Source organism: Haliotis asinina, chromosome 8 (assembly GCF_037392515.1).
Source record: "Haliotis asinina isolate JCU_RB_2024 chromosome 8, JCU_Hal_asi_v2, whole genome shotgun sequence".
Lineage (NCBI taxonomy): Eukaryota > Metazoa > Mollusca > Gastropoda > Lepetellida > Haliotidae > Haliotis > Haliotis asinina.
Genome location: NC_090287.1, coordinates 54048147 through 54062999, shown reverse-complemented (window position 1 = coordinate 54062999; position 14853 = coordinate 54048147). Strand labels below are relative to the sequence as shown.

The following is a 14853-nucleotide window of genomic DNA, read 5'->3' as shown; positions in this document are numbered from 1 at the left end:
TAAATATTTTTGTACAATTGTTTGGAGAATAAATATATTATCAACTGTCGAGTATCCCTATCTGAATCCTGCTTGCTCTTCACTTATTTTATCCAGAGTATCTGCCCACAGTACAAGTCTTTTATTAACTCTATAAGTAAAGATTTTGCTAAATATGCTAAGGAGGGTAATCCCTCTATAATTATTCCTACTATTTATACCACCTTGTTTGTGAATGGGGACTATTACACCAGCTGACCAAGATTGAGGGAAAATCCTACTCTCGAGTATATCATTAAATATTAGTTCCAAGTATGGTATTAATATATCTGCTGAGTTCTTAAAAAATTCAGACATAGTATTATCAATACTTATACAATACTTATTGCATTTCAGATGTTGAATTCTTTCAAATATCTCATCCCTAGTTATAGGTGCATCTAAAATCTGATTAACAAATGGCATGTTAGAATTACTTTCTAGTGCTTCATGGTAATCGGGGGAGTCGGAGTACTTATCTGGGAGGCAAACAGATTTTCAAAATATTTATACCATTCCTCAATAGTATACAATTTGCAGTTTTTTTTCGGATTAAAACTCTTTAACTCCAACCAGAACTGCTTTGAATCATTGATGCTGTCTTCCAAACGTTTTCGTTTAGATTCAAAATATTCTTTTCATTTTTGTTTGCACGTTGTTGAGTATTTATTCCTAGTTTTGTGGTATTCGTCTAGAGATTTCTTGTCCTTGTTTTTTCGAAAGTTATTTAATGATTTACATCTATCTTTCTATAAACTTTCGCATTCACTATCAAACCAATTATTAAAGTTTTCTGAGACTGCTAACCTTAAAGCGTCTGTGATATATACCAATACTCCTATCCGTGTCAGATAATGCAGTATCTAGGAATTTATCTAGCAATTCTTGTACAGGATCTGAGTGTAAATTATCTCTAAATTGTTGCAGTTTTTTATTATCCCAGACAAAGATGAACGATTTTTCAGTTTTGTGTTTTATGTTATTGTTATAGTTATTCCTAGTCATTCAAGCCGTGGGTAGTTTCATTGTTAAAGGGAGATGTGTTGACTCACACCTTGAATCTATACTGAAATGAATGACATGTTCAAAAAATTTTGAAGAAGCTAAAAGGCAATCAATAAGTCTCATCATCAAGTAAACTCACCAACCTCTTTGTCATTACCACTTCTTCCATTCGTCATATGAATATTTAAAACAGCACATAAATCTAATAAATACCTTCCAAAGTCATTTACAACTTTATCAGATGAAAAATGTTCTAGATTGAAGTAATCAAATATGAAGTCCCATATAGAATGACCATGATTCTCAGTGTACTCAATCATATCATCTTCCACAAAATCAGGTTTAGTACCGGTACTAGAGTTGAAATCTCCTCCATAAAGTATATACACATCAGGTAAAGTAGTCAATACATCTGATAATTTCTCTTGAAACAGTATGATTCCATTTTTACATAGTGGGCTAAGTTCTTCATACCATGTTGAGCCCTCTGGGTGGATACAGACACATACATAAATTATATCTACATCAAGTCCGAAAAGTGACTTATCAAAAAGAATGAAGATAGTAGTTTCTGTAACTCTTGACCATTTTATGTATTTACTTAAATATTTTCTAATCCAAACCACTATCCCTCCATAGAGTCTACCGCAGATTCTATCTGCATCTTTACAAATAGGCACATAATCTGTAAATGTATCTTCTAATTTTAGAATAGAAGCATTGCTCCATGTCTCAGTAAAACCAACGATATTGAATGTTTTTATGTCATTGACAAAGTCCATATCCTGTAATTTTGGTGAAAGTCCAGAAATATTCCAGAAAAGGAAATCCAGAGAGCTTTCAGAGTTCTCTTCAGGATGTTTACTCACATCAGATTGAAGCGTCCTACAGTCATCTCTAAGTTGACCCTGGCCACACCCCTATCGAGTCTGTCCTCTCCCAGAGGTCTGGGAGGTGGATCTCAGCTGACATCTCTCTGTATGTTCATCAACATCTATTCTGATCACATGTTGTTCCTCTATATTAGTCTTAAGTTCACTTTTTAAATCACAGATCTCAGACCTGATAGATTTTATGTCCTCTTTAACAGACTGCATGTCATGAGAGAGCCGTGCTTCTGAGTCTTTAACCTGTTTTATTATGACAGATTTAGGATCATCAAGGTTCTTGCCGGAAGGTCCAGGGTTGAGTTCAATGTCTCCAGCTCTGTGAATCACTGAGTGCACAATCATTGTCTTTGGGAGTGTACATATCCTTAGTGTTCACTGTTTTCGATATGTAAACACTGATGTCACAGTAGTATGAAAACAATCGCAGATCTCACTTTGTGGGCATACTGTAACTGGCGGGATCAGTGTAAGTGATGTAGTTAGCATCCACAATGCAGGAGCTGACCCCATACTGTATACACAAAAAGCAATACAATCCCACACAACAGAAGTCTGTATGCTCTGTCCACGGCTGGTGCCCATTGGCATGATGGGTTGTATGACTGTATCTTTGAAACCTGTCTTACCCCTCTTGGTGGCGTAAAGTTTTCGATTTTTGCCCTCCTCATATCAGTTGAGATCCCCATGCTGCTTTATATCCAGTGTTATCCTGATATATGTCTTCTTTTTCCAGATGGCATTGGATTTTCATGAGAGTGAGCTGCAAACTATTTTCACTACTCAAGGGAGATAACTGTAATACAATATCATTGCACACTAATTTGCATAAAGCCATGGTCTGTTCCAAATAAGTCGCTTTGGACTTTGAAAAAACATTGCTCACTTCTGCACGAATCTCTTAAGTTTAAAGTCCTATTTTCCCGTTTCCTACCTCCCTACCAGTGGAACTGTAGTTAGGCCAAACATATTTTAAGAGTAATTTCACGCTTTTGCATATCATCTACATAAATTGAAGGGATAAACATGAAAAAACAGGTTTTTTGCTATTTCCAACAGTACCATAGTACTACATCACCTACATCATATTGGTTAGGACAAGTATCAGGAAGCTGGCATGTCATTCCTCACACAATCAGGTCTATCACAACGAGTGAAATCATTTAGTGCACACTTGCTGTACAGTCTGGATCAAAACAACACAGGTGACACAATCAGTGAGATCACACATAGGTACTACTTAATGTCACTTTTGGATGGAACAAGCATTTTGTATCCGAGGCCTGGATCCGTTACAAAACCCATAACTTGAAGTGTTTTCAAGTCTATTATACAATATGCAGGGTCACTGAAAACTAGACTCTCATCACCTTCATCCTATCAATGCTAAACCAGCTGTAGCACATCTCTCTTTACACGATATTTGTATTCATACACACATTAAGGTAAATTGACATGATGCTCATCAAAATCAACAAACAACTATTTCCTCGATGTACAAATCTATAATCAATTTCCATTATGAAACACAGAGTAGATAAACACGAGGGATCCTACCAAGATGCAGCCAGATCTGGGCCTGTAGCATCCATGACTGCTGGGAACCTGGTCGAGGCTGGAAGCTGCTGTTCATAGATGATGCCACCTCTGACAATGCCCGCTCCACCCGAGACGCTGCCACTGACTCTGCTCTGATTGACCCTGCAACATAGAACAGGCCTTGCTCATTCCAGAGTGAGTTTAGTTTCACACGGACTCAGCAATATTCCAGCTATATGGCGGTCATTGTTTTCCATTACTTGAAGTAATCAGAGCAAACATAGCGCCTTACTGGTCTTTGAAAATGGTTTGGTTTCATGCACAACATGCTTTTATCTAAATCTCTATGTGAAAACTCAGTTTAGCCAAAAATATGAATTTTATTCTTGTTTCATTACAAAATGTCATGTTATATAACATACATGTATTTCTGAACACAGATAAATTATTATTTACATCTTATGTGACAAACTTTATGCATTTTTTTCAGTTAAGTAAACAATATTTTAGTGTGGCACTCCTTTGTGTGAAAATTCAAACTGATTGGAAAATTCAAACTGTAAATAAAAAGGTCAACAATCTACTAAAACAAACATTGATCAAGAAAAAAACCCTGCAAAATTACAAACATATTAAAATTGTGCACAATAACAAAGACCGATAACATTATCTATAACCAAATCGCATGCAGAAAATCCATCAACCTCTGTCTAAACTAATTAATAGATGGTTAAGAGTTGCTCTATCCATCTTGTAGCTGCCATCTTCCATAGCATAGGTATGTAATTGCAGTGTCCACAGTATACTGTTACACAGATACAGAGTGTGGTCTGTGGTACTGTGGAGTAAAGCATGCAGAGATGTATTTGTTGCTGAAGCAAGTGTAACCTTTCCCCCTGATTCAGTTAGTGAATTCATGCACCATGTAAACTAGGCCAAGTTATAGCATACAGCCGGAGATATAACTGATCTAGACATATGCTGTTGACATATGCTGTTGATATAGACATATGCAGCTGACATATGCTGTTGATATAGACATATGCAGCTGACATATGCTGTTGATATAGACATATGCTGTTGATATAGACATATGCTGTTGATATAGACATATGCTGTTGATATAAACATATGCTGGTGACATGCTGTTGATATAGACATATGCTGTTGATATAGACATATGCTGCTGACATGTACTGTTGATATAGACATATGCTGCTGACATATGCTGTTGATATAGACATGTGCTGCTGACATGTGCTGTTGATAGAGACATATGCTGCTGATATAGACACATGCTGATAAAGTCACTGATCGGAAATTAGTTATAAGCTGTAGCTTAGCAAAGCTGAACTGATTTCGCTTGAGTTAGATTTGATCATTGATTATGCTTATGTACAACACATCATTAAACATTTGAGTAACAGTCCAAATACTGGTATGTCTGTTTCTTGTAAAACACAACACTAAGCAATATTCCAGCTATAAATGGTGTCTTGTGAACAAGGCCAAATAAGACAATCCAGAGACCAATATTGTGAGTACAAATCCATGCTGATGGGATATCATCCAAATTAAAAATGTTGACCACTCAATTCATTTGGTTGTTTTTTAATACCCCAGACAGGTTGTTTGGGACCCAACCTTACCAAAATCCCCATGTCGGTCACCCAAATTATGACTTTAATTGTCCGATCTCCTTTCTGCTCACTTTCCCAAGCCATACCCCAAACAACCCATAACCATGTATAGAAAACACATAATCTTCAGTCTGTGTACTACTGTCAGTTTTATGGCCCTTATGACAAGATCTCACCATACGTGTGATGGATTCATCCCTTGTAAACTTATAGCCTAATGGTAGATGGTAGATACAGGTACCATTTCCTGAGCATGGGATTTCAGAATGTCCATAGTTTTTTCCCAAAAGCACAAAATGCTAAATGTGTCACTGTGCAGAGAACTTTCAAATGTATCCACTCTCACAGTAGAACTATATGTGTGCATCCTAACTTTTCTGTTAATGTGTGTTTAAGCTCCTGCAGGTCCCATTTTTATCCATTTTCCCAAGAGCTTCTATGGTCATTTAAAAAACGTTCAAGACAAAGTGGGGCAGGGATTGGGAAAGGCAGGGGCCATAGGCCATTTTGCACATTAGAATGAAAAATGGCCCTTAAAATTTGGAAGTTTACTATTGATACATGGGCAGTGGCCCAATCAAAATTCAGAAAATGGCTAATAATTCTGAAAGTGGCCCATTGTCAATTCTCTTTCCCAATACCTGCTGGGGAGAGCAGTGCACACTCCTGTATCCCTGCTCTGGATCTGCCAGTGTCCTGTGATACCAATATTGTATAATATCTTGTGCATGACGTCCACTGGAGAAATATCTTAGAGTTGAACACTTCAATAGGACAAATGAGAGCAGACATATTCAGCTGACAACAAAGATGTGCTGCTGGGTTTTCCTGGATGGTGGAGAAAGATTTACTATGGGAAACTCAAAGACAACTGATTTGGGTATTACAGACAGAAGAAAGATTTTTATGCATAATTCAACATTTCTAACAGAAAACAGTAACAAAATTTCATTTTTCTCTTGTACCAAATGGTAAATCAGAGTTTGCAAATATTTTATAGCAGAAAGAAAGTTGATTTATTTCAATCATGCAGTCTCATGAATAATAAAACTCACCAATAAAACAGTGATTTTGTTTGAAAAGGCCCAAGATTCATAACATTCTGCTTCACAAAAAGTGATTTCTGTGATTCTAACACAGCCTCAATATATACAAAGAACTTAATTAAGAACCCCTGTAATTTTGTAATGGTAGGTTTCCAACCTGTACATGAAACTTCTCATGATTCAAGGTCAATACGCAGTGTAACCTTCAAGTAACTGTATGACAGACAGCACTCTCCCCCTCATACCCCATATCAACCTCCTTATCCTCTGAAGCAGCAATCTATGCCATCCTCATATAAAGCAGCTTCCCATTGGGCCAGGAGGATCCCGTTGTTGCGTATGATCACCAATCATGTCCCAGATATGCTCCAAAGGGATAAGAAGGGGCTCATTCAATTGTGAGATATGTCGGGTGCTTAACTAAGTTCTTTACGTACATGTTAACAAAAATCCAAATCTATCAGTTTTGTAAAGCAATGAAAGAAAGCAATTCTCCCATTCCTGTATGGCTTACATGACACATAGCTAACTGCGGTCACTGCTAGATGAGAGGGGTTAAATTAGTAATAACATAGAATAGTAGAGTGAGAAACCATTGTTATAACTTGGATGCATGTCACTTACCTCGGACTAGTCATGAAAGAGAAACAGCAACAAATTGTCAGTACTGGTGGATCCATGCTGATCATGTATGTCAAACAGACACTTTTTTAATTAACCTTTCGTCTTCCTTGCGGATAATTGTACATACTGAAGTATTTGCAAGTGACAAAGTTTTTGCATTAGCGAGTAAGTAAGTCAAGTTTTATGCCTTTAGCAATGTTCCAGCCATATCAAAGTGGGGAATACCAGATATGGGCTTCACACATTGTACCCATGTGGGAAAATGAACCTGGATCTTCGGCTTGACGAGAAAACGTTTTACCCTTCAAGATACTCCAATGAATCGTTTCGGTGTGGTAAGTTAATTACAATCCTGCCAATAATTCAATATCCATTCCTCATTGTTTGAAGTGACATGAATGTTCTATTTCTGTAACTTGATAGAAAACAGCCACTTACTGAATGGGAATGACAACCCTTCAGACAAATTACCTTATGAAGTAAACCCTTTGATAAATTCAGTTCATGTCATGTTCGTAATGTTTTAGTGTAATCACTCCAAAAGTTAGAGCAAAATTCCTGCTGAAGGATAATTGATAATTTGACTCCATTATCATCATTGGATGTGAGGTAAAATCATGCAGCAGGGTAGATAAACATCAACTTAGAGCCCACTCACACAAAGCCATCTTAGCGCCATGACTATCCTGAGTCACAGTATGGGGGTATGATCATTGTAGCTTTAAGATCACTTTGTGCAAGTGTTCCTGGGTTGCCAGGACATCCTATCATCTTTCCAGCAGTCACATAATGCTATTTATAGGAAATTTGATTTCACAGATTTAATATTTCGACATATTTGGTTTTCCTTGTTAAATAATATGGTTATCTCTCCTAGTGACCCCTAAGTTAAGATACATACTATCTTTTCAGGTCTCAGGTGACACAAACATGTATCGCCATGGCAACAAGAAAATACAAATGTTCTATTTTTGTTCTTATTAAGTTGTGTTTTACTCTAAAGACCATGTCAGTGAGTCACAACTGTAACTTGGGTGAAATATGCTCGGATGAAACACAGTGTGGACCATGGCAAACAGTAAGAGAGACAACCAGTGTTGGAGATACATTCTACACACATCCCTGAAGGAATACTGTATTACATTAAACATAACTATATCCAGTTGTTCAGTTTTAGTTACCTCAACTGACTTATATGTTAGTACTGTGTATCACACAAGTGAGCCAAACATTAAGACATACATCATATAGTATGATAGTGAGATGCTGTGAGACATGAGAGACACAGAATAATATTTACCTGAGAATATTTCATTGATTTGTTATATATAACATTACACATAAATTCAACATTTTTAACAACATTTTGAAATGTGAACACTTTATAACCAAAATCAAAATTCAAATACACATACACGAACACATACATACAAGATCTCAAAGGAGTTGGTACTTATTTGGAGCATGAATATAAGCCAGCAAATATATTTATATCAGTTCCTATCTACATTAGCTATGGCCTGTACCTGACTATTGCTGTGTTGTATGAAGGTAGCTACAATGCTGAACTACAACACATATAACAGAACAGACTAAACATCATTACCTGATCCTCTCTCACTGAACTCATTGATCGTCATCTGGGCTACGCTTCTCCGATCAAAAGCATTCCGGTCAGTTGCAGTGCCCCTTCTTTCTGACCCTCTGTAGGTGGAAGACAAGAAGTCATTTGGGACAGAAGACCAGTCTCCCTTAACCACATGAAAATTCTCATTACAACTATTTATTCTTTGTGTTGATATCAGTCTGTTTTGTTCCTAATTTATCATTTATCATTTAAGCTTGCTTTATAATCCAGACACTCACAATTACGGATTACACTCTAAAATAACAGTCCCGACAATCAGTTTGCTATGAGAACAATGCTATGTAATCCAGACATAGCTGACTGAAAAAACATCTTTTGAATAAACATCTCCACCCAACGATACAAAGTACAATGATAAGCATCAACCAAGTTAGTGAGTCTAACGAAACAATTCCATTATTGCCAGAGGGTTATGAATTAGTGTAAGATTGGCTAGATCTGACACACAATTTGGTAAGTACTGGTATGAAGACAAGCAAGATGGCTGCTGACCTCATCTTCCGCAGAGTCAGGAATGTACATGATTTAGAGCAGTCTGTAGTCTAAGTCTACTACTTTTTTCGTTCTGGTTGGCTTTGCCAGTACCACACAATAACCACTGATCTACTGAAAAACAGTATCAACAGACAGATTCCAACAGACTCAAAACTTTTTGTCACAGATCAAATTAGACTGAAATCATGTACATAAAAAGATTTCCATTTTCTGGTTGTACTCACTCTTCACTGTCTATTTCATGGATGTCCTTCCAGAGTTTCAGCATCAGTTTACACGTGACCAAGGCTTCCTCCGGGCCATACATCACCTCTTCCAACTTCGACTTGGTCAGCAGCAAACTGTCATAATCACAAGTCTCACTTCAAATATCAAGCATCTCTTGGGAGGATGCTCTTAGAGAAGGTACAGCAGTTTCCCACAAGATTGGTATTTGTTTTATGCCACAATCAGCTATATTAGAGTATTATTTCATCAGGTTGTAGAATGTAAAAATCATCATAACACACAACCCACAACGACTGAGTCTGTTAGCCTAGTCTCTTCTAACAAGGGAACTTTACAGTATGGAAATCCTCAAGATGACTGAACATGTTCCATGTCATATCTTTTCTTTCATGGGGGCAGTGGGGTAGCCTTATGGTTAAAGCATTCGCTTGTCATGCCAAGGACCAGGGTTTGAATCCCCACATGGCTATAATGTGAGAAGCCTATTTCTGGTGTCTCTCACCCCAATATTGCTAGAATACTGCTAAAAGTAGCATAAAACAATACTCACTCTCTCATTCTTTCATGGTTTTGAAAAGTACGGTTTACACACACAGGATTTAAATGCATTATATAAACAATCGTTTGTCCAACTATTGTAAATTCCATTACAGAAATTAAAGAACATTTGATTCTTCCATATTACCACAGTACTCTGTGATGACATAACTACAGCAAATAGAATCACTCAAGTGTAATTAAAGTTCTTGTAAGCAGTATGTGTACCGAGGTCTTCAGCTGTACAAATACTTCTCTTAGCATAAAAGTCACTGCTACAAATGTGATGATTTACTTGTCCTACATATTTTACGACATGCCTAGAGTTGCTTACCTGAGGTTATCTGGGTACTCCTCCAGTGCTGCATGTATCAGTACCATGGCCTCATCCAGCTGTTTCTGTGCCGTCAGTAGCAGCACCAACAGGTGGAGTGAATGGATGTGATCACTACGGTACTTCAGGGCAAGCTTCACATAGTTCAAGGCTTCAGGAATCTAGATATATCAGAGTAGACCATTTAGGTGATAACAGAAAAAATGCATGATCAGAGACATGGGATCAAGTTTGCCATCACAGAATCATGAAACTCTTGGCAACATTAATTCCTGTTGCCAGATTTGTTAACAAAAGGATGAAAAGTCATGCCTGAAAGCATGTTATTATAAATGGTGTATCTCAAAAGACCACAGAAGTAACAATTAAGGGCAGGGCACTAGCATGGCTGACTCACATGTCTGAGAATAGCTAGCTGTAGTGACAGATGGAAGAGTGCCAAGTAGTCATATGGGTCGGCTGTGTGAGCTCTGAAAACAAACCACCCATCAATAGCACAAGAACATTTTAAGGTTTCAGTCTGGAAATGTTGACATAAGTTCAGTTAGCTCAGCTCAAAAATCCAAATATGTGTCAACATTGGGTTAGAGGACTCTTTTGGGTCAGACTGGATTTTCCTTACCATCATCATCGAAAGAGGCTGGGGATAAAATCAACAGAGTTATTTTACATTTTTTACACTTGGATAATCTATGATAGCCTATCATATCACTTTAGAGTATTCACCTTCTTCAAGCAACCATAATACGGAATAATGCCCTGAAGATATTGGCATTATATCTGTTAAACTTTCCTGGCTTTAGGTACTGGTATTTGAAGAATTATCTCCACTGCTGAGAACAACATTCAATGATATAGATAATAACATATGTTATGTTTGTTATTCCCTGCCAGTATCTCTGGACATAAAGCAACATCTGAACTTCTCAAATATAGTAATTGAAGCACATTGTTTGATACTGATATAGGTTCTGCTGGAGGTCTTCTGCAGCGGTATAGCACAGAAAAATATCTCCACTCAGTTTAGCACACACATCTTAGTAATTATTAATTTGTAATCAAAGTCAGTATGCTGAATGTCAAATGAGTCACATACTTCTGAAATGCTGCAAGTGCATTTCTGTGTAGGATCTGTCTCTCTCCCTGGAGTTTGACCTCATGAGCCTTCATGCTGTAGCCAATACCCAGTGACATATAGGCCCGGGACAACATTGGGTGGTCCTGCCCAACATCTAATGCATGCTTGGACCACTGGATACCCTCATCATACTGCATAGAAAATAATGGAACAGTTACCTAGCAATATATTGCTGCTGGTACCTATTTATGATTCTGCTAATCGAATACAGAAATTTTAGAGTTATGTAAGATACTACAAACAAGTTTCTGTGTCAAACATATTTTGAGGCATTTTGTTTTAATTCAATCTTTTGCAATCCATGTCACTCAATGTGCATCTGAATGACATACTGTAGGAGGTAGCCTTGTGGTTAAGGTGTTCGCTCTTCACAAGTAAAATCAGGGTTTGATTCAACAGATGGGTATAATGTATGAAGCCTGTTTCTGGCTTCCCCAGCTATGATTTTGCTGGAATATTGCAAAATGCAGCATAAGAACTTACTCTAAATGACAAAATAAGGTAGCTATAACATATTACCTGATGGAGATACTCAAAACACAGCTTGGCAGCCTGTAAGGACACAGTGGGGTTCTCAGGCTGGAGTCTCGTACACTCTCGCAGGACCAATACAGCGCGGGAATACTGGAAATTGAACAACAGAAATATCACTACTACACAATCTCCAACTACAGGTGTTGAAAGTGTATCATGCTGCCATCTCCAAGAAACAGGAAACAGTCCATTATTTTCACCATTAATTCTCTATTTTTCATTCAGTAATCTATCACAGATGGACCACATATTAGATATTTGTTGGAGATTTATTACAGACTTACCTTGCCTGCACATATGAGAGAATTAGCAAACTGGTGCCAGATATGAAACTCTTCAAAGGAAAACCTCATTGCCCTCTCAAATGACTGAAATCAAAACAGTCACCAATTACACCAATTTGGGATTGGTTAACATACGGAATCTACCAATAATATTAGTGTTGAAATCATTTGGGGTCCCACCAAAAATTATATAAAACCTAGTATTTCATAAAAACACATATATCAGAAAATTCTATATGGCTGAAACAAACCATAAATCTACTTTCTTTCAAACAACTGTTTCAAATTGTCCAATTCTAAAAGTCTAAATCCAAATTTAAAATTTTGAAATTGCAAAACTGCTTATAAAGGTAACTTTTAATATGTATTAGATTTGGGATTACACTTTCTAAATGTACAGATTCTAGTACTTTTGTTGAGTTGAATCCAATCTGGACCCACACCCTAAGGGTCAGGCACATAATCAGTATCGGACATCAATCCATGCAAATGGGGTATGATGGAGATACTCAAATTCGCTATCAGCTAAGTCAGCATGTCTGTCTGCCTGATCCATTTGGCGGTCTTTAACAACCAGCATAGCTTACTCTGGGCCTGTTACAACCCAGGCTCCCCATCACATCCAGGTGGGCTGCAATGAATTCGTACAATTCATAGAAAATTGAATCTGAGACCTTAGTTTAACTTATTGATCACCATTATCACAATTTTGATTCGATATTTGAATACCTATTTCAATTATTTCCACACATACAGAACATAATTTTCACTCCAACTCGAGTAGTTTCGAGCACTGAAATAAGGCAAAACATGATTGGTTGATGCCAAGCTAATTATCCAATGAGAACTGTTGTTAGTAAGATTTGCACAGTTGATGTTGGATTTCACACTACACGTATAAAGAATCGAATGGAAAAAGATCAAATCACGCCTTACATCTGCCAGTGATGTGAACTGGGCCCTCTTCACCAGGGCCAAAGCCAACATGTCATATACTGCTGTAGTGTTATGGAAGGCGTGAAGTCTTGTCTCCGACAACTCCTCTGATCTCTCCAAGACAGCTTCTCTTGTAGCCTAGTTCAAACATTTACAAACTATATTCTTTCTAGCATTATTGTCGCTGTGATAGTAAAGTCAATTATTTCCTGAAAAATATTTCGAAACACTAATATACACAGATGCTTAGCTTAATGAACCCAGTGAGTTCATCACAGATGCTGACATGCATTTTTATGTCATTACAAAGGAAGCATATATGCTCGAGTCTGGTAATTCCGTGAGCGTGGTAATTCTGTGCAGCTTCAAAAATGTCCTTCCATATCAAAGATAAACACCATCTGCTATTACATTTATGCTTGGAATCGGGACATTTCTACAAGGACCTGCTTTTAATCACTAAAGTTAAGAAAATAAATGCAAATAGTTACTGTTTGAGAATTTCATGAAAATGAGTTTTCTTCACATTTTTAAACCTTTTTCTTCATTATTCACAATTGGATTTAATATGTAAGACTCTTAAAATAATCTGGCCCTAATACGCTTCCATACTTCAGATCTCCAGCTGGATGTTATGCACATCAGTTGCTGCACAGAACTACCGGACAGCAAGCATTGTCGTAAGAATGCTGGGAAGGTCAACTGTATGGCATACATTATTTACAGTCATCAATAAAACTTATATTTCTAGGTAAATATGATGCATACCAGCATGTTTAGTCATGTAAACCACAAAAAATAAGAGGCATTAGTTGCTGGTTTGCAACTGATGTGCTAAGTTGCCCAGAATTACCAGACAGCATTATATGGCAAACCAACAGGAAAATAATGCATCTACCCATACACCACATATTCAATGGACATAAAAACTAATTAATACATGAATGTTTGTGTAAAAGGCCAAACTGATAGTCACAAAGTGTCTTTATTTCAAACCATACTTAAACTGTTTCAAAGTTTTTGAGCATGTCTTAGAGACGACAATGTTGCTTGTCCCACATGGTTTCAGAGTTACTCCAAGAACAGTCACATTCATTTTATAGTTATATATTCATCAATATTTTGAAGTTTAATTTATTAAAGCACCATTCAAGTAACTTACAACAGCTTCAGCAATTAGTAATAGTAGTAATGCTTCTTCATTCTGATCCTCTGGAACAAATGATCTGCAAATCACGAAGCATGCATTTAAACATTTTTTTTCATTTCGTAATGTACATCAAGTCAGCAACATCCTTCCATACACCACTGCTGCAAAACCTCTGACAGGAACATAATTAAGACAACAAGATGACAAAGTCATCAATGGTAAAATACTTGTCATGAATATACAAAGAGGAAAGAGAGTATCGAAGTATTTTCAGTCAAAGTCAAGCTTGTTGCAATGAAAACACAAAAAGATTTTAGACTTAGAAATCCAAAACTACCAAAAGGCACCAGTTCACCACTAGACCTATGTATGTGACAAGTTTGGTGAAGAAAAATGCTCTGGAAAAGAGCACCAACACCAATTTCAAAGTCAAACTTGTTGCCATGGAAATCCAAAAACTATTTCATTCAAAAATCCACAACTACCAAAAGGCATCAATTCACCACTAGACATGTCTATGTGCCATGTTTGGAGAAGAAATATCAAAAACATTTCATGTTCTGGTCTGGAAAATGGACCCTAATATTGATCGCACCATAACCTATGCCATACAGTTTTCAGACCTACCTATCACCAGGGTAAATCTTTGGCTTTGGTCCATTTGGCTTTGGTGATCGGACATCTAGTGGGATGTAGGATTTCTCACAAACACCTCGCATCAGTACTTCAGCCAACTGACGAGCCAGTGTCTGGAAGAAAAATGCAACAATACCTTACTAAAAAACAACATAATAATAACATTGGCATCAC

The 14853-nt window shown here is 37.1% G+C and overlaps 1 protein-coding gene across 1 annotated transcript in view; it reads right to left on the bottom strand.

The window, feature by feature from the left end:
• LOC137294205 (tetratricopeptide repeat protein 7B-like) overlaps positions 1-14853 on the bottom strand; it is a 28403-nt gene that overhangs the window by 7441 nt on the left and 6109 nt on the right. Inside the window, exons 6-16 of the mRNA XM_067825202.1 lie at positions 14671-14792; positions 14056-14119; positions 12894-13031; positions 11958-12041; positions 11659-11763; positions 11098-11270; positions 10399-10471; positions 10002-10162; positions 9127-9243; positions 8366-8463; positions 3468-3611 (exon numbers count right to left, since the gene is read on the bottom strand). Coding sequence (XP_067681303.1) covers positions 3468-3611; positions 8366-8463; positions 9127-9243; positions 10002-10162; positions 10399-10471; positions 11098-11270; positions 11659-11763; positions 11958-12041; positions 12894-13031; positions 14056-14119; positions 14671-14792 — 1279 coding nt within the window. The remainder of the gene's footprint in view (positions 1-3467; positions 3612-8365; positions 8464-9126; positions 9244-10001; positions 10163-10398; positions 10472-11097; positions 11271-11658; positions 11764-11957; positions 12042-12893; positions 13032-14055; positions 14120-14670; positions 14793-14853) is intronic.